This window comes from Eleutherodactylus coqui, chromosome 12 (genome assembly GCF_035609145.1).
Source record: "Eleutherodactylus coqui strain aEleCoq1 chromosome 12, aEleCoq1.hap1, whole genome shotgun sequence".
NCBI classification, from domain to species: Eukaryota; Metazoa; Chordata; class Amphibia; order Anura; family Eleutherodactylidae; genus Eleutherodactylus; species Eleutherodactylus coqui.
In genome coordinates, this window is record NC_089848.1 from 55,221,206 (window position 1) to 55,242,020 (window position 20,815).

At 39.8% G+C, this 20,815-nt stretch overlaps 1 protein-coding gene across 1 annotated transcript in view; it reads right to left on the minus strand.

The window, feature by feature from the left end:
- KCNH8 (potassium voltage-gated channel subfamily H member 8) overlaps nucleotides 1-20,448 on the minus strand; it is a 335,452-nt gene extending 315,004 nt beyond the window's left edge. Inside the window, exon 1 of the mRNA XM_066585790.1 lies at nucleotides 20,373-20,448. Coding sequence (XP_066441887.1) covers nucleotides 20,373-20,448 — 76 coding nt within the window. The remainder of the gene's footprint in view (nucleotides 1-20,372) is intronic.
- Nucleotides 20,449-20,815: the final 367 nt, after the last annotated feature.

The window sequence follows — 20,815 nt, forward strand, 5'->3', positions numbered from 1 at the left end:
TTTAGTTGAAGTGGAAGGAATTCTGAACAATTCCAAATATCAGACTCAAAGCATATCTACAAATCAACAAAAGATTGGCTTGCCAGAAGAAGATCAAAGTTTTGGAATAGCCCAGCCAGGGCCAAACCAGATTCACACTGAAAATCTGTGTGTTGACCTGAAGACAGCGCTACACACGAGATGCCTTTGTGATCTGACATATTTAGATTGCTTTTGCTACCTGTTTCCCCGAAAATAAGGGGTAGGAAGATGTGCCATGTTGATAGACACCTACCCAAACAGATTGAATGCTGTCAGAAAGTCAGCAGTAGTAACAAGTATTAATATTAGGGTGTTCATATTTATGTATCCACATTATTTTAGTATTTTTTATTTATTACTTCACCTTAAGGCCTTAGTCAGACGGGCGTTTTTTCGCGCCATTTGCACATGCACATGCGTCCGGTGATTTTATAAAACCATTGCTTTGCAATGGTATCGGACACATGAGCGCTTTTTATGCGCTCGTCCGATAAATTATAGAACAGAAATCGCAGATCGTACCTATCTGTGATCTGCGATTCCTGTTCTCTTCTCTATTTGCGCTCAATGGGGCTGGCGGCAGCAGCACCGACCCCATTGAGAACATATAGAAGACAAATCATTCTCCTCTGCCACAGCTGTAACAGCTGTGGCAGAGAAGAACGATGCTTGCCCATTGAATTCAATGGAGCCGGCAATACAGCCGGCTCCATTGAAAGCAATGGGCTGCCGGCGATCTCACGATGAATTGTTGGGAAGGGCTTAAATATATAAGCCCTTCCCTGCAATTCATCCAGAAATGTGTAAAAATAAAAAATATATATATACTCACCTTGTTCCGGCAGACGTAGTTCAGCACGGCCGGCTGGCAGTGGGTGTGAGTGGGTGTGAGTGAGAGCTGCCCCTGATTGGTCCCTGCGCTGAGCCAATAAGAGGCAGCTCTCACTCACACCCATTCATGAATTCATGAATGGGTGTGAGTGAGTGCTGCCTCTGATTGGCTCAGCGCAGGGACCAATCAGGGGCAGCTCTCACTCACACCCATTCATGAATTCATGAATGGGTGTGAGTGAGTGCTGCCTCTGATTGGCTCAGCACAGGGACCAATCAGGGGCAGCTCTCACTCACACCCACTGCCAGCCGGCCATGCTGAACTCCGTCTGCCGGGACCAGGTGAGTATATATATATATATTTTTTTTTTACACATTTCTGGATGAATTGCAGGGAAGGGCTTATATATTTAAGCCCTTCCCGACAATTCATCGTGAGATCGCCGGCAGCCCATTGCTTTCAATGGAGCCGGCTGTATTGCCGGCTCCATTCAATTCAATGCGCTGGACAGCTCGGCCCGTTTCTATTGAAACGTGGCTAGGAGCAGTTTTTTCGGGCGATTTTTCGGCCCCGGTCACGCGATTTGCGGATGCGCATTCGTCATGCGATCCGCAAATCGCGGCAAAAAACGCCCGTGTGACTAAGGCCTAAGATATTTGTTTGTTTTTCAATCGAATTGTACAGATAATGTGTCAGAATAAAGGTAGAAGTAAATCTGAAAAGATTAATCTTTTTTAACATGAGAAGAAAGGCCATTTGAACAGGAGTGTCCAGATTTTCTATACACACACACACATATATATATATATATACTTTTTAGCTGGGACCAGGTCAATTTTGTAGCATATATCATTCTGTAACATGCTCCCTGCATTATCCCTATAGTCAAGTTTCATCCTGAATTCATTGCAGTGCCTGACGACAGCATTTAGGGCTCATGTCCACGGGGAAAATAGGATTTAAGATCCGCAGCGGATCTCCCGCATGCGGATCCGCATCCCATAGGGATGCATTGACCACCCGCGGGTAGATAAATACCCGCGGATCGTCAATAAAAGGCATTTAAAAAAAAATGGAGCATGGAAAAATCCGGACCATGCTCCATTTTCGTGCGGGTCTCCCGCGGGGACGGCTCCCGCGGGCTTCTATTGAAGCCTATGGAAGCCGTCCGGATCCGCGGGAGACCTAAAATAGGAATTTAAAGTATTTACCATCCGGCGCGGGCGGGGAAGGTCAGCTGTTCCTCACGGCCGCATCTTCCTTGCTTCGGCTCGGCGGATGTGCCCGGCGCATGCGCGCGGCACGTCGGCGACGTGCCGGCGACGTGCCGCCGGCGTCAGGAATTCATCCGCCGGCCGAAAATGAAGATCCGGCCGTGAGGAACAGCTGATCTTCTCCGCCCGCGCCGGATGGTAAATACTTTTAAATTCTTATTTTCGGCGCTCATGTCCGCGGGGCAGGAGGGACCCGCTGCAGATTCTACATGTAGAATCTGCAGCGGATCTGATTTTCCCCGTGGACATGAGGCCTTACACCTATGTAATATTTTATTTGATATTATCAGAATCATAAGATTTCATCATTTAGAGCAAAAGGAAATGATTATACAGTAGATTCAGTCAATTCCATAGTCTTTACATGAGGCCCAACCATCATTCACATTACATATCTGCTACCCATTTCCTTATTCTCAACTAGAACACATATACATCATAGAGAGTAGTCCTTCATTCTGGATATCCCTCCACACGCCAAAGTGAAAAGTCATTGCTGAAGAGTGTCATGTGAATCACCAGCATGTAACACTGCATTTTCCCTTTAGTTGCCCTTCACAGGGGAAGTTTATAGCTATCAGCGGATTTTGTAAATTCCTTCTTAATGTGAAGTCAATGTTTAGTGAAAATAACAAAAAAAAAGTATTTAAAAAAGTTTAGTTCAACGTGAATCTTTCTATGAATTTTTATTGCATATATTATAGTACAATTTAAAGATTCTTTGGAGGGAAAAATCTGAACATATTTTCACTAAATATCTCCAAAGCTTAATTCTATCTGTGGATTACAGACTGCACCAGATTATGTTACATAAAAGATGGACCTGAATGCTGTAGAATGTATGTCAAAGACACATGTCCCCAGATGATACAAGAGCCAAACTGCAAAGGGGAAATACCAAATGATTTACAGCATATTTGTATTCAATAGGCATATTTACTATGTAAGAGGGCATTGAATAAGTGATTTATATTCAATTACAAGGGAATGATAGACTGATGGCTATATTTATGTCTTGTCAGTGTTGTAATTTCAGACATTATCAGATTTAGTGTGGCTTCACATAGGCATATCTGCACTCGGACAATTTGCACGCTATACGCAGAGGATAGAACTCACTGAAATCGCAGTTCCTCTTTTGCGCGCATTCTGCATACACTGAAAAAAATGCAGGATGTAATTCTTTTGTGCATATTTGCGACCAAAGGGCAACATTAAAGTTTACGGGCAAGGTACGCAAATGCGCCCTTCGTGTATGCACAAAATGCTGCGTAATTCCATGAAAGAAAGAACATATCTGGATCTGATTAGACTCAGCCATTTAAAACAGGGCGTTTTTGTCTGCTGCATGCAAATGAACATGACCTGCGTGCGTAAAAAGTACTTTAAAATGCACTAATATGCGCACGAAAAAGCCTTGTTTGTAGCGCAAATACGTTGCACTAAGGTGCGTGCAATTGCACATACGCTGGCTCACATAGGCGTATTCTTTGGCCATATGTTTTCCATGGACAGCATATGGCCCCATTATAGCCTATGATGCTACTCAGATGACCATTTTGTTTACTAGGATTGATGCTTCCTTTGAAAATAAAGAATGCAGGTTCAATTCTCAGCTGTCTACATGGATAAGAATAGGATATGCAATGTGCATGGTCCATACAGATTAGATGGCGCATGGTCAGGCGTACATGTATTGTCCGATGCGTGTTGTGTCCATGTTTCTCGGGTGCAACATGCACATTTCTGAGAGGATACGTCCTTATACTCACAGTGGGTACTATTCATATGGACTATAGCAGTGGTATTCGTAGAATGGAGAGGGCCCCATAGCAGCAATCAAGTCAATGATCAAACTAATGATGCCACAAAGAGTAGAAGGGTCTGGTGTTTTTCGTGTCCCAACCTGGCAATTCCCTATCCCCTCATTTGCTAACAGTGCAGTTCCTCTGTAGAGGGGAGTCCTTAACGGTTCTTACTACCCAACAGCTAAGAGAATAGGACCATTAAAGGCTGAGCTCACACTCCTCAAGGGTCCCACAGCTAATATAGAGGCTGCCTCTCTAATATGTACAGTAGCAGTGCGTCAGCATGTACTTCTGGTTATTGTGGTGTTATGCACTTTCACTAGCACAACTTTGCAGGTAGTGGTTGATTAGGCTGGTTGTGCAGTGGCTTAGCCCAGACAGCCAATCACTATGGATCTTTGCACATATATCCCAGCCACTCCTCTCAGAAGGCCCTGATTATTATTTTGACTTCATTCTGTTTTGAGCATGCATGTTTGATCTTTGTCTGTTTGTCTCATCTCTTGATTCAGTTTGATTCAGGTTTGTCATCTGTTTAAATATTGCCTGAGCTCCATCTGATGTAGTGTCTGATGCCTGAACTATGCTTGAACTAAGTCTAGTCTAAACAATGTCCTGCCTGAGATGTTTGGTGAGGCTGAGGTCTCCTGCCAGCTAAGTACCTGGGGCTATTTAATCTGTGTAGGGCTTATTCTGTTCTACTGAATACTGTGTTATTTACATTGCTGTTGCCACCTGCATTAAACATCTTCCCTTCCTCCATCTAGGAACATACTAGGCCCCCTAGTACCTGTGATTCTACAAGTTTCCTTGTGCACACCTTCACAGGTGAGGGTTAATTGAGCTGGGTGTGGTATTCTCTGCCAGCCAATCCACCTTGTTTGCTGCATATAAAAACCAGCATCTCTTAGTAGTTGATGCTGGTCATTTTATGTATCACTGTTAATCCCACTCAGAGCTGGTGTTATGCATGCTTCTCTGAAGTGTCTCTCTCCTTCCCTGAAGACAATCTGGACACCTGTAGTCCTTGTCTGTATCATATACAGACCCCCTCTTCCCTTCCCTTTGACAGGTATGGCCTCCAGAACCTGATGTCCTATGTGTGTGTCAGATGTGTGATGCCTGACACTGTTCCCTGTATGTTCAGCATGGTGGCTGAATCTCTATTTCCCTGGTGTGAAGACACTTGGGCTGTCTATGGTTTACCATCCAGATGCATGTGAGCTCTGGGTGGGGTTGTATGCACAACCTGGTATGTTGGTGTGAACATTGATGTGTGTGTTATGTCTGTGCAAGTGGCCAGACATGTGCCCTATGTGCAGTTCTGTTCTGTGTGGTTTGTGTTTCTCTGTATGTTGGTGTGAACAGCAATGTGTGTTATGTCTGTGCAAGTGGCAAGACGTGTTTTATGTGCAGTCCTGTTCTGTGTCCAGTGTATGTGAACAGTGTCCTGTCCTGTGTTTTGTGCACCTCTCCAGGTTTCTAATCAGGGATAGCTAGGTCCCAAATGAAGATAGTGGAGCCGACCTTTTCAAGACAATCACCCTGCTTTTAGGCAGGGGTTCCCCACTTTCCCTGATTAGTGAGGGACAGGGGTCCTTCCATCTCAGCCTGGAGAGGTGCACTTTTATGCATCCGTACAGAAGCATGATGCTTTAGTGTGCTGAGCAGATGTATCACCATCCCCATATTTGTGCTACCATTATTTGCCTTATTTTGTGTTCTTCAAATTTTAGTGATATAACATATGTCTAGATAGGTTCATTTAGAGTATTAATTCCATATTTGTCTGATCTGTGGGTGACATTCGTGAAGGGTGCTGTACTTGTACCCTGCCCAGTACACCCTGGAATAATTATAAAGTTCATAAACATTAAACATTTAGAGGATACACAAATGATAATGGGACTTATGACGAAGACTTAGAACAAGGAGGTGTATAAATGCCAACCATATAGACAATTATATATAGCTTTTTTTACTACCAAAGAAATATGTCTCCAAATAACAATAAACAGGCAACTTTACAAGCGGATATGAGCCTAAGGTATAAATCAGCAGAAAGGACAATTGTTTACTGCAGTTTGTTATAAAATTGATGTGTCACAGCCTTTCTTTGTGTAACAACTAAAAATGAACAGTATGCAAGCAAGCAATTAACAATTGTGAGACTAGAGAACAAAACCAGGTAAGGGTGCATTGACTTTTACTCCACCACACATGGAACAAAAGACAGTGGAGATGTAATAAAAAGCCAACTGTCAAAAATAAAAAAAATAAAGATGTGACTGCATTGTGCTATACACTGTATGAACAAAGAATCGGCTACAGCTGGGATTCTATATAACTGACTCCCTACAGTTGGAACTTCTGTAAGGACCTTTTATATACTTTTTGTATAAATATCAGCATAACATTTTGTTGATAGATCAGTGAGCAACCAATGTCTTCGTTAGTACAAACAATGCTTGCCACTTTTCTGTTTATGTCTTGATACCTTGAGCTGAAGACCTCACAAGCGTCTTTGGCTGCTAGTATGAATTGGGTTTCCTTCCTGACAACCCCATTTAAGAGGTTGAACTTTAAAGACAACGTATCCAAGGTAACTAGCCTGTCTGAATTGTCTGAACAGCTTAAAAGTGGAATGTCACAGTGGGATGTTGGAAAAAAACAAGCCATGTTGCTCCTTACCATATACTGGTCAGCTTTTGCTAAAAAAAAATTTAGGCAAGAAACCTCAATAAATGAGTTGTCCTAACAGTGCATCCTCTATGCTTATGCCATAGTACGGTATATAGACCCATGCAAAAGGTTACTTTCGGAGTTGGTGAACTCAGTGCGACCATGTATTACATTGTCACCCAATGATTTAAATGCCACTCGTATATCATATTTGTTGCTTCCCTTAGAGATAATAGTTGTCTAGCCGCTGTATAGTCCACTGATCAGCTGTTAATGCTGGAGTAACTGAATTAGCTTAATTTAGAAAATGGTTGTCCAGTTGGGACAAACTTTTTAAATCTTATAAGAATGTTATGAAAGATATAATACAGGTTGAGCAGGATCAGAGATAGGCAACTTGTGATGGCACATCAGATACTACTCTGGAGTGGGTCCAGGCTGGCATTGCCATGTGACAGCTGCTCTGGCGCATTTATCCTGCCATTTCAAACTGGTATCAAGTTGTATGTGGTCTGAATGGTCAACAGGGAGGTGTTGTCCTTAGCCAGCCAATCAACCACTGTTATAGTATATATATTTCAGCCCCTCCTCTCTGAGGCCTTAGTCACGTGGGCGTTTTTTGCCGCGATTTGCGGATCGCATGACGGATGTGCATCCGCAAATCGCGTGACCGGGGCCGAAAAATCGCCCGAAAAAACTGCTCCTAGCTGCGTTTCAATAGAAACGGGCCGGAGCTGTCCAGCGCATTGAATTCAATGGAGTCGGCAATACAGCCGGGACAAGGTGAGTATATATATTTTTTTTATTTTTACACATTTCTGGATGAATTGCAGGGAAGGGCTTATATATTTAAGCCCTTCCCGAAAATTCATCCCGCGATCGCCGGCAGCCCATTGCTTTCAATGGAGCCGGCTGTATTGCCGGCTCCATTGAATTCAATGGGCAAACATCGTTCTTCTCTGCCACAGCTGTTACAGCTGTGGCAGAGGAGAATGATTTGTCTAGTATATGCTCTCAATGGGGTCGGCGCTGCTGCCGCCGGCCCCATTGGGCGCATATAGAGAAGAGAACAGGAATCGCAGATCGCAGATTGGTGCGATCTGCGATTTCTGTTCTATAATTTATCGGACGAGCGCATAAAAAGCGCTCATGTGTCCGATACCATTGCAAAGCAATGGTTTTAAAAAATCGCCGGACGCATGCGCATGCGCCAATCGCGCGAAACAACGCCTGTCTGACTAAGGCCTCAGGGTGCTGGTTATTCCTCTCTCTATTGGTAGAGTTCTAGTCTAGTCTACGTTTCCCTAGTGTCATCCCACATTCAGATAAGTCTGTGGTGTTTATATTTGTATTGTAGAGTTACATCTGCTATCTTTACTGTTGTGACAATTGATTTTAAAATTCATCTATTGTTGCCCTTATCCATCTAGGAGCAGTTTACGAAGCCCTCATGTTTTGGACATGAGGCTGCCCTCTTCAGAGTGATTGCCCACTTTTGGTAATGTTATTCGTCTACTAGTAAATTATGTAGAGATTTCTCTTTTTCCCCTAGTTTGGTTTCGTATTGATCATTTTTTTCTTCGAGTTTTTACTAGAGTGTATATCCATTCTGTTGAAGAACTATTACGTCTGATCTGGACAAGATGTTTTGGAGTCCAGCTCAGCTGTAGCACAATCAAAGTAATAAATGCTATATGAACACTCACCTGGATCAACACAGGAGGATAGAACAGGCTGGACTAGATGGACACTGTCTTCATTCAGCCTTACATACTATGTTACTATGTTAGATATGGGCAACACTCCACTTTATATGTCTTAATGCAGTCCGGAACTGAAGGCTACGCCTTTGACCAGTTAGATTTTCCCCAAGGTTATTGACTGATTCTTATGCACAATAATGAACAGGAGGAAATGTCAAGTTCCACTTGCACTGTGTTGCAGCATGCCATCTACAATCAGGAAGTGAAGCTGTAGTGACATCATGACGTCAGTTTCTACCCATGTGACCACACCTTTGGAGCACCTTTGTGGGGCGTATTCACTTCTCCAAATGTTGTATTATATACATTGCTCTTTCCTTCTGCATTAAACATCTTCACTATCCTCCATATAGGAACAGACTAGGCCCCTTACGTTCCCAATGTGAAGTCACCCTTACTGGGGCGATTAACCTGCTTTTAGGCAGATTCTGCCACACCAAAGTATTTTACTACCATTATTTGCCCTATTTTATATTCCACGCATTTCTTTGATTTAATATATATCTATATTAGCCCTTGTGGACATTAATTACATCTTGGTCTGATGCGTTAGTAATGTCCATGAAAGGCAGCGTTCTTGCACCCTTCAAGAATGCAATACACAGGTAGGTCTTATGTTCTGGCTGGAAAGGATGGGGTGAAAACTAGAAGGATGTAAGCACTCAAATATTTGATTGACAGGTAACAATGCATTTCAACCTCACAATGATGTTTTTGTCAGGTATAAGAAATATGGTAAATTCAACAAATAAATAGATCACATATTGATTGCTTGGGGTGCAGAAAAATTACAATGACCAATCAGAAGCCAGGATTCTTCTGTTTAAAAAATAAAAAAGGGTTAATAATAAAAATAATAAAACATAATAATTAGAAGCAGTAACTTTGTGATCTATTTATTTCTAGAATGCACCATGTTTCCTACACCTGATGAGGTGCTCTTTCCAAGGTCGAAACACATTGTTGCATGTCAATAAAATATCTGAGTGTATGCATCCTTCTGATTTGCACTCCATTCTTTCCAGACAGGATTTGGCCCCCTTGTAGCAGCACTACTGGAATCTGTCATTACTCCCCGTTTTCTATTATGTATAAATACATAAAACTGCACAAATTTCCACTACATACAGTATAAGGCCTTAGTCAGACGGGTGTTTTGTTCGCGCAATTTGCGCATGCGTCCGGCGATTTTTTAAAAACCATTTCTTTGCAATGGTATCGGACACATGAGCGCTTTTTATGCGCTCGTCCGATAAATTATAGAACAGAAATCGCAGATCGCACCTATCTGCGATTCCTGTTCTCTTTTCTATATGCGCTCAATGGGGCCGGTGGCAGCAGCGCCGACCCCATTGAGAACATATAGAAGACAAATCATTCTTGTCTGCCACAGCTGTAACAGCTGTGGCAGAGAAGAACGATGTTTGCCCATTGAATTCAATGGAGCCGGCAATACAGCCGGCTCCATTGAAAGCAATGGGCTGCCGGCGAGCGCAGGATGAATTGTTGGGAAGGGGTTAAATATATAAGCCCTTCCCTGCAATTCATCCAGAAATGTGTAAAAAAAAAAAAAATGTATTCTCACCTTTCCGCTGCAGCTGTAGTTCAGCGGCGGCCACCGGCAGTTCTCCTGATCTGCTTCTCTATAGTATTCAGCAGCCGAGGCTTTAAAATCCCTGCCTGCTGAATGAGCTGCCTCTAATTGGTCACAGCCTGACCAATCAGAGGCAGCTCTCACTCACACACCCATTCATGAATTTATGAATGGGTGAGTGACTGCTGCCTCTCATTGGCTCAGCGCAGGGACCAATCAGATTTTTTATGCAAAGATCTGTTCTCATAGCTATATTTGGAGTGGAAGGATTTTCCTCTGAAGATCATGAAAACTGGCTTCTACCTCATGACAGTATTTTCCTTTCTTTGGATCAACAATGCAGGAAAACAGGTATAACAACTGTAAATGGCTATATAATTTTTTTTCAGCCATACTAACTAATAAATGTATCATCTGCCAGGTTGTAGGGCAGTACAAACTTTGAAACTTTGACAAAGGTAAAAGATACAAGAAATGTTTGTGTTTTTGTGGTTTGTTATTTCTTTAGGTGTTACTTGGGTTGTTGTTTGTCTGCATTCCCTCCGTGTTTCCCCTGTCATTGATTTTGTTTTCTTGTGTCATTTGTTGATTTTACCCTAGTGTTTGTGAAACTTTGTCTGTCCTAGTGCTTTACCTTGGCTGTTATATAAGGCGGCTTTTGGGTGTGGTAGTTGTAGAATATTGGCTCAGTGTTGGAGGAGTGAGATCCTGTTCATTGGAGTTCTGCTGGTAAACTAAGTAGTGTTTTTGTTGTTTAATTCTGTTGTAATTCAAAGTAGTGCTTTTGTTGTCCATTTGTGTTTTTTTCTTTTAGGTGCTAGAGTTATTGGCTGAGGCACCATATGTGCGGCTACCTTTATCGAGATAATAATTTGCTTTTAGGCAGGGCTGTTCTTTCCTAGAAGTCAGGATGAGGTTATCCCTTTCTTTCTTTTATTTTGATTATATTGTACTTCACTCCATTCTGCAGTCTGCTCCTTATGTGAACATAGCCTTAAGTTCATCCCGGACCTGTTGCATCTCACATTCAAGGCAAACATGACAACCTGCTTTTCATTTGAAACAGTGTGAAGATTGAACAATGAGAAGTGAAAGAAATACTTACTGTGCAACATGCTTATGGATTAGAAGTCTTCATTGATAACATCAGTAAATACTGGTAATACTCATACGAAATAACACACTTGGGGGGGGGCGTTTAGACAAATGAGTGAACTATCTGTCTGAGAAACTTACAACATTAAGATTACAAGACAGAGTTCGCCTCCTAATGCAGACCACACATATCAATGATGTAAGGTCTATGAAATGATTTTGAATTGGCTTTGCTCATAACAAACTTACCACCATCAAATAGAGATCTGCCTTCATTAGATACTATCGCAGAGGAATATGCTGGCAACTTTTTATTTCACAGAGTTCCCTATGTTCTTAAGACAATACTGTCTTACTAAATATTGGCTGGTGTAGATAGAAACTAGAAGATAACTGAATGTTTGAAAGCATGAATACTAATTACTCAGATTGGAAAAAAATCATTAGTTGTGGTCTGGCTACTCTGAATATTAAAGGGGTTGTCCCGTGAAAGACAGTGGGGTTAAACACTTCTGTATGGCCATATTAATGCACTTTGTAATATACATCGTGCATTAAATATTGGCCATACAGAAGTTATACACTTACCCCCTCCGGTGTTGGCATCCCCATCTCCATGGCACCGACCGAAGCCTTCTTCTCCCTCGATTAGACGGGCTTGCGCTGTCCGCTCTTCTGTTCTGTTGAATGGGGGCGCTCCAGCTCGCGCCGCACAGGTCTTCTGCACCATGGAGACGGGGACGCCAACACCGGAGGGGGTAAGTGAATAACTTCTGTATGGCCAATATTTTATGCACGATGTATATTACAAAGTGCATCAATATGGCCATACAGAAGTGATTAACACCACTGTCTTTCACGGGACAACCCCTTTAAGGAAATAATAATGACAACAAATTGAGTAACTACAACACTACTGACTGCTCCCCTTATTATTTGTTTTAGTGAACCACGTATAGTGCTTTATATCTTGTACAGAAAATACGATGGGGGCCTATTTACTTCAGAGTTTCATATGTGAGTCTAAATAAGCACTGTAAAGTTGAGGGATTCATGACATATTCGGGCTTGAATGAAGTGAAAATATTATTATTATTTATTATTTTTCTGTTTAACACTATTATTAGAGATGAGCGAATATACTCGTTTCGAGTAATTACTCAATCGAGCACCGCGATTTTCGAGTACTTCCGTACTCGGATGAAAAGATTCGGGGGCGCCGAGGGGTGGGGGGAGGCGTGGCGGAGCGGGGGGTAGCAGCGGGGAACAGGGGGGAGCCCTCTCTCTCCCTCTCCCCACCACTCCCCGCTGCAACCCCCCACTCACCCACGGCGCCTCTTTTCGCCCGAGTACGGAAGCGCTTGGGCAAAAAAGCGGCGTGGCCAAGTAGGTTCGCTCATCTCTAACTATTATTTTTTCCGTTTATTATTTTTGTCATATATGTTTTTTATTCTTTTGTTTTCATCTTTTGTCTTAATTCAAAATCTTTTATATCACATATTTTATCTATGTATAGATTATCTTGCTTGATAAAGGAGCCCTTCGTGCTCCGAAACGCGTTGCACCTTCCTGTTGTCCATTTTAAACATCTTTATATTTTTGGGCTGTCTCTCTTCACCATAGAAGATAGCTAACCACAAATTGCACAAGGTTCCTTGAAGGTCACCCTGAGGGCAGGATTTTTTCTTTCTTATACACTATTTTCTTTGTTTTTATTTTTCTTACTCTTCTCCATTTTCTCCTCCTCTGGAGAAAAAGTGTAGTGGTTTAGTTGTAAGCACAGCTGCTCTGCAGTGCTGGAGTTGTAAGTTCAAATGTGATCAAGGGCAACATCTTTATGGTTTTTCTTTAAGTTCTCCTTGTGTTTATTCTTGTTGTTCCTCTATATGTAGTGAACTGGAGAGATGTGGTGGCTCGGTTGTTAGCAGTGCTCAGATTGTAGGATCAAATCTGACCAAGGGCAACTTCAGGATAAGTTTTTTTAGGTTATTTTTGTGTTTATTCTTGTTATTGATTTTTTTATCCTGAGTGGAATGGGCAAGTGTGGTAATTCAATTGTTAGCACAGCAGCTTTACAGCGCTGGAGTTGTAGGGTCTAATCTGACCATGGGCAACATCTGGATAAGTGTTTTATGTTCTTTTTGTTTATTCTTGTTGTTGCTTTTCTCATCCAGAGTGGAAGGGCTGAGTGTGATAGCTCAGTTGTCAGCATTCCTACCTCACAGCATTGGAGCTGAAGGTTCAACCACAACCAAGGGCAACATTTGGATGGAACCCCTCAAAGTCCATGCAAATGTTATCCTTGATGAAATTTGAGCCTAATACCCCAGCAGTAAATGCAAGAGTACTAGAAACTGAGATGCCCACACCCCTTCTCTCCTTTGTCTTTACCTGTAAAACAATTTTCAGTTAATTTTGCTACAAATCAGGTCAAGATCACTCAATCCAATTTTTCAAAAATCAGCTCGATCACAATCAGCAAAAATAGTGCTAAGCTACAAGCAAAAAAACGCATTAAGAGGTGCTCCATAAAGCCAGACTCTGACAATTTTTGAAAACATGACATGGTATAATTCCAGCAATTATAGCATGTGCGCCAAAAAATTGGGACTTTTGGATTCTGACATCCAGGGCCTAATTCATAAGCCGCTGTATGCTTGTGGTTAGATATTATGTTATTGTCTACATATAAAAGTATTGGAAAAGCATCATGTGGTTTTCAGAATTCATTTGTGATACCAAACTTCATGACAAATATGTGTCCAGGAAGCAATGTTGGATTCCTGGCACTGTCTGAGAATATTACACTTGATAGAAGATATCTGTAATATATTGCTTCAGCTCATCAGAATTTTCCACGACTGGATACTTAAGTTTAGAAAATGGCATGGAAATTGCCTGCTGCTAAAATGTAGGCTGTTAGTAGAGAGCAGTGAGGAACTATAAAGAAGACAATTATGTTGTATTATAGGAATGTTGTATCTGGTTCGCTTCATTGAAAGTAACTTATGAAGACATAACTTTTGTTTGTGGTTGTTTCTTGGTCACTATTAGTTTGTCGTTATCACAGTTTTATGGAAATTCTGTGTGGTGGACACAGTGATACAGCCAGTTTTTTTTTATAGATGGAAAATGTAGAGCAGAACATCTTATGGCTGGATTCACACCATATCTAGAAGTACATCCAGAGTTTCTGTCATTGGGTTCAGAACGAATACTTGAAATTAGTACTAAAATGGAAATTATGATGGAGCCAAAACCGTAGTGAGACAGAGACCAAAGATGCAAATTTTGGACCCTGTTTGACATAGTTTCCATTTGCTTCTGTATATTTGGGAAGACAGAATAGGGATACAGCGATCCCTCAAGATACAATGATTCAGGACAGAATATTTTCAACATGCATTGGTCTTTCCTGGGACATTGCAACTTGAAAAAAGATTCAACACACAATGACTCAAGAAGTCCGGATAAGCTGCGCATGCAGTTCATTGGAAAATCCAGCCCATCAACATGGACATTTCATTCGTAAAACACCTCTGAAATATATGTACTGATTGGTGAGGGCGACCCTGAAGAAGTTCCTGTACTCATCAAAAAGATATGATTGACAGCTTTCAGCTTATATGTAAGGAATTGCTTCATCCGTATTGGTTAGATAGTTAATTAATTTTCTTTAAACCTCATTTTTCATTACCTTTCGTCAACTTTTTGGGGCTACAATTACAGTTTTCCATAGAGCTATGTTTTAAACATATAATGGTTGTCCCAGAAGCAATTAATATTGTATATTAAGTATATGTTAAGCCACTGTAGTCAAGTATGCGATTTTGTCCTCCAGAATAGGCAAAAAATAATTAAAGCATTGTCAAATGGAGAAAAAAGTTTGCATCTTAAGTCTACCTATGCCTGATTGAAGTCTATGTTTCCATCATGGTTTTTGTTTGACTACTGTTCTTGGGTATTAAAGCAAAATGCAGTGAGAGAAGCCATGAACATGGTCCTAAATGAAGTATGAGCTCATTCACATGAGCGTTTTTACACAGCTATTGGAGCTGTATGTAAAAATTGCAATCATGTGAAGCATTGGATTCCAATGGATTGGATTTTTGGGTGCGTGAAAAAATCGTGCCATCAAAGCGCTGCATGAAAAGATAGGTCTGACTCTTGACCTATCTTTTGACGAAAAATGCTGGAAGCTCCCATAAACTCCTATGGGAGCTGGGGAAAAAAGGGAAGGCGGGGGGAATTTACCTGCGCCCGGTGCTCGGAAAAGAAGACAACTGCCACTATTTAAGCTATTAGAATTCATTTCGAGGATTTCTGCCGATGAAAGGAATTCCACGCTGCAGAGTATTTTTCCCGTGATACGCCGTGTTAATGGACAAGAAAACATTAATTAGGCTCAGGACTAGATCGTGGCTATTATTCATTAATGCGATTTTACGGGCGGCCATAAAAATGCATAGGTTCGTGTAAATGAGGTCTAAGGTAGGTACATTTTGCGTGTGACCTCTACAGATTGCTGTGACCTCTACAGATTGGAACAATTCATGTTGTCATTGGGATCAATAGGTCTGCAGAGAACACAGAATTTTCATTAGATTAGAGCTACATCTGAAATATTTACTAAAATACGTGCTTCCCTGCTGCCATGACTGAGGCTGGTCAACAGCATTTAGCCATTGTTGTGGCACCTAAATGGTAGGTAGTTGATCTAATAGATTACCAATGTGATATTTTCAGATGGGTATATCTTCTCGATAGACCACTCCCTCCATTGCACGTCTTTTGATTCTATGGTCATCACTGTTTTAAAATGTGTATGTATTTATATATGCAATGATATGGCATATTTTGTAAAATATACAGATTTAAATGTAATGCAAATGTACAAGGACAGCATGAAAATGAAATGCTTGTTCAGTGGTGTAGAGTAATCTGATTGATACATGAGTTCATGTGAATTTTCTAACTTCAAGACGTTATTCTTGCATCAATGAATGAGAGAACTGCCTATTCCAGTTAGACATAGTCTCTTTATTATTATGCCTTGATACTTTTTTTCATATTTAAATATTTTATTGTGCTCTGCTTGGTAGCTGCATCTCAGATCCAAGTCACTTGAGTAATAAGCATATGTCATGTTTGACTGTGTTACAGTAGTGCTCATTCAGTAGTGAGCCTCAATGTTTATTTTGACATTCTGATGAGAAAGGAAGTTTAATATGCTGACATTATCTTCCATTTCAAAAGAGCAGCATACATAGTTATTAGACTCTGCTTGTATTATAGTAAACTGTATCTACTGAAGAGATTCTACTGATTCTTCATATTATCTAAATATTATTCCTTCTAATAATGTACATCAATAATTCATGTATTAGACAAAGTCCATCATCCATAATGCATTCTGGGTATGGAGAGAAATTAGAGATGTATTCCATAGCTTAATAGCTGAGTAATATATCAAATATAATAGCTGTGGAGATAGTTTCCTTGTCAAAACTATCAGGAATGATTGGCTGTTATACTGAATGCTATAATGAAGACTCACAGAATTGTCCCACAAACTAAAACATAGCCTATTTAATAATTACTGTTTCAACTCATCTAGACAGACAGATATGATAGGTAGATAGATAGAGATAGATAGATAGATAGATAGATAGATAGATAGATAGATAGATAGATAGATAGATAGATAGATAGATAGATAGATATAGATAGATATGAGAGAGATAGATAGATAGATAGATATGAGATAGATATAGATAGATAGATAGATAGATAGATAGATAGATAGATAGATAGATATAGATAGATAGATATATATATGAGAGAGAGAGATAGATAGATACATAGATAGATATGAGGTAGATAGATAGATAGATAGATAGATAGATAGATAGATATAGATAGATATGAGAGAGATAGATAAATAGATAGATAGGTAGATAGATAGATAGATACATAGATAGATACATAGATAGATATGAGGTTGATAGATAGATAGATAGATATGAGAGATAGATAGATCGATAGATCGATAGATAGATAGATATCTATCTCATATCTATCTATCTCATATCTATCTATCTATGTAATATCTATCTATCCATCTATCTCATATATATCTATTATTCTATCTATCTATCTATCGACCTCATATTTATCTATCTATCTATCTATCTGTCTGTCTATCACCTATCTATCTATCTATCTATCTATCTATCTATCTATCTATCTATCTATCTATCTATCTATCTATCTATCTATCTGTCTGTCTATCACCTATCTATCTATCTATCTATCTATCTGTATATCACCTATCTATCTATCTATCTATCTATCTATCTATCTGTATATCACCTATCTATCTATCTATCTATCTATCTATCTATCTACCCTATATTAAATCATTTAGATTTTAATATGGAAACAATGGATTTCCTGCAATCTACATCATTAATAATCAGGTTTAGTATTATGTGAGACAACTGTATCTATTGCACTAAAGAGCTAAATCTGTAGCAGAGTTGAGTTAGCCACTTGTCATGATATACCTACCTGTTATTCATAGCACAGCAGGTAAAAGCTACTGAGCTATGGTAACCCATTCAGTTATCACAAAAGACATAGTTAAATGACAAACTCATCTCTGCTACATCAGCACATGTGTGAGCACTGCATAAACACAGTCACGCATCCAATTCTAATGAGAACGATGATGCCTTAACCAATGAGTAAAACAGACTTCACAAAGTCAATTGTTTAATTTTTCTCCCGGAATATTGAAATTTAACTACGTGCAAGTATCCTGTTATTGGTAACAACCAAACATTTCTAATATCTTTGCCTTAAATTTCTGTATTTTATATACAAAGCTTGGAGGCCACCCAAAATAAACAAACGCATATTCTATAATTTCAATAAATCGTTAAGAACGTGAAAAAGGTAAGACTGAGTACTTTCAGACTAGAAGCTCCTATAGCACCAGTAATGGTATCCACATTCATGTAACCTTCAGTCTCATATAAGAATATCCTTTTTTTTATTAAATGAGGCTGTGCTAAGTCAATATGTGTCGTGTAAAATATGATTTAAGAACAGAGTTAAGCCTTAAGTGAGGCATATTTGCAGATGAAATCTGGATTCCCTTTCTGCATGGTTGGTCAGAATTATAATTAATTCTCCCTTGGATTAGAGATTCAGTACTGGATTAGTCTATCATTGATGACAGCATACTGCATCCTTCCAATGTGATATGCTTAAATTAAAAGAGTGCATTAACTTCAGTCCTCTGTGTATGATCTAGATCTCCACCAGTAATCTAACAAAATGAGTTGAATAGAACACTATATTATTAGCAGTTTCACTATGTAGAGAAAACATATCAATAGAAATGAATTAGAACTAGTCTAAATATTGGGCTCAATAGGCATCCAAGCTATTGATACTAGAGCAGCTGTTCATAGAGAGGCGAGACCACTGAAATATTAATACCAGGTTGAAGTGAAGCTCAATGTAAATTTAAATTTACCCCAAGTGTTTCAAAACTAGTACAAAACAATCCTTATGTCATAATTGATGTAGCAGAGCTGAATGTGTTATTTGCTTGTTTTGTACACCTTAATAACCTAAAAACCACTGCTAGGTCACATCAAGATGAATTGTGCCAAGTGACAAACTCAGCTCTGCTGCACTGAGAATATCATATCTCTACATATGTATGTGATATTAAGATTTACAAAGCTAGGCAGCATACAAACCATTAAGTAGTTAGTTGCATGCACAAATACATTTCCCTTATGGCATACATGATTGGATATTTATTTTCTCTTCCTGCAAAACATTAGTCTTGAGATTATCTTTATTAAATATGTTTTCCCCCCAATCTGCTTTACGGAATCACTAAGCTTATTCCTAGAGAACTGAGGATTTAGTTACAGAGAATGAGTGCACATCTACCAGGGCAGATAGATGCTTTTATTAAGTTCATGTCATAAAGGCCTGACCAGGTCTAATTTATATCTGGGCAGATCTATTAATATGCATGCTTCCAAAAAAAAACCCCTAGAACTATTAGTCATGTCCATCCCATAGCTGAATAGAAAGAAAGTGCTGGTATGGAAATGTGAGCTTCAGGATAGGCATAGGGACTGATAGTCAGGCTTTCCCTTGTGTAGAGAAAGCTGCAGGGGCAAGGCAGCAGAAGCATCTGATTAATGTATGGAATTGAAGAGGGCATTATGGTTTGATAAGCAAGAGAAGCCAATAGTCTCATTGTATCATGGATAAAAGGGGTGTCATAACATAATACATGTGCATTCTATGTATACTTACAATGTAAATGATTCATTGCACCTTCTAGTCTGAACTACCTAATTACTCATCTATTATTGCTCATTTCTATCTATCTATCTATCTCATATCGATACATTTCATATCTATCAATTTCATAACTATCGATATCATATCTATCATCTATCTATCTCATATCTATCCATCTTATATCTATCCACTTCATATCTATCCATCTCATAACTATCTATATCATATCTATCATCTATCTATCTCATATCTATCCATCTTATATCTATCCACTTCATATCTATCCATCTCATATCTATCTATATCATATCTATCTATCTATCTATCTATCTATCTATCTATCTATCTATCTATCTATCTAATCTATCTATCCTCCAATGACCTATCTAGCAATGTCATTGCATTACTGATTTCATATTTTGCCTGCCTTACAGATACCATCTGCTATAACTGAAAGCTAGTTAGCCATAACAAGCACAATCCACTCTCTGTAAGGTTAACCTGACTGTGCTGCTCACATCAAATAAACTTCTTTGAGTGAGTAAGAAAAGCAGCCTAATGGTTAACTAATGACCGATTCTATTCCATCAGCATCTGTTCACTACTTGAATGTAATCATCCTCCTATAAAGAAATTTGCATAATCACCGCCAAGAATGTATTTTCCTAAAGATAACAAGCGGGGTAATACACAGCTCATATATCTCCACTACTGTATTTCGAGAAGAACTATTACGATGTACAGCAAAAACAGTGTTGTTCCCTGTTAGCCAGATGTTAGTAGCCTGGAAGGAGCTGTCCGTAGTGCTGAAATCACTGGATGGGAAGTATGTTACTCTTTTAGCTACTTAGTATCATACAAGATCAAACATTAGACATGTCATCAGCACATGTATCATGGGAACAATTACACAATAAGTCATTCACATGAAATTTAGACGGACCTATAATCAGAAAATAAAAGACTTACGTGTTCCGTCGAATCTAGTCGCTATAGTATCTAAGAAGGTGTTCTGAGGTGCTAGCAATCCTTTCATAACAGGCATTTTTCCAGCCCGGTGTGTAATTCTCCATCAAAGTTTATAAACAAGGATGTTTTGGAAGAAAGTGCAGAGGGGGAGGGATGAAATGAGGAAGAGGAGGTGGTGGGTGAGGTGGTAGTGGTGAAAAGAGGAGGGGTGCCTGGTGACTCTTGATGATTATCCCTGGAAGCTCCCAGTCCACCACAAGTCTGCTTTATCCTGAATGCTGCAGCTCAGCACAGCTGTGACCTTCCCTAGTCGGCTCTCCAAACTAGAGGAATGGATTAATGTAATCTTCACAAAATGCCTCTGTGTTTGTATTACCCAAACCAAAGTTACCAGACAGAAGTCCCTTCAATAGATAGAAATCCAGCACACCACAGCCGGTTAA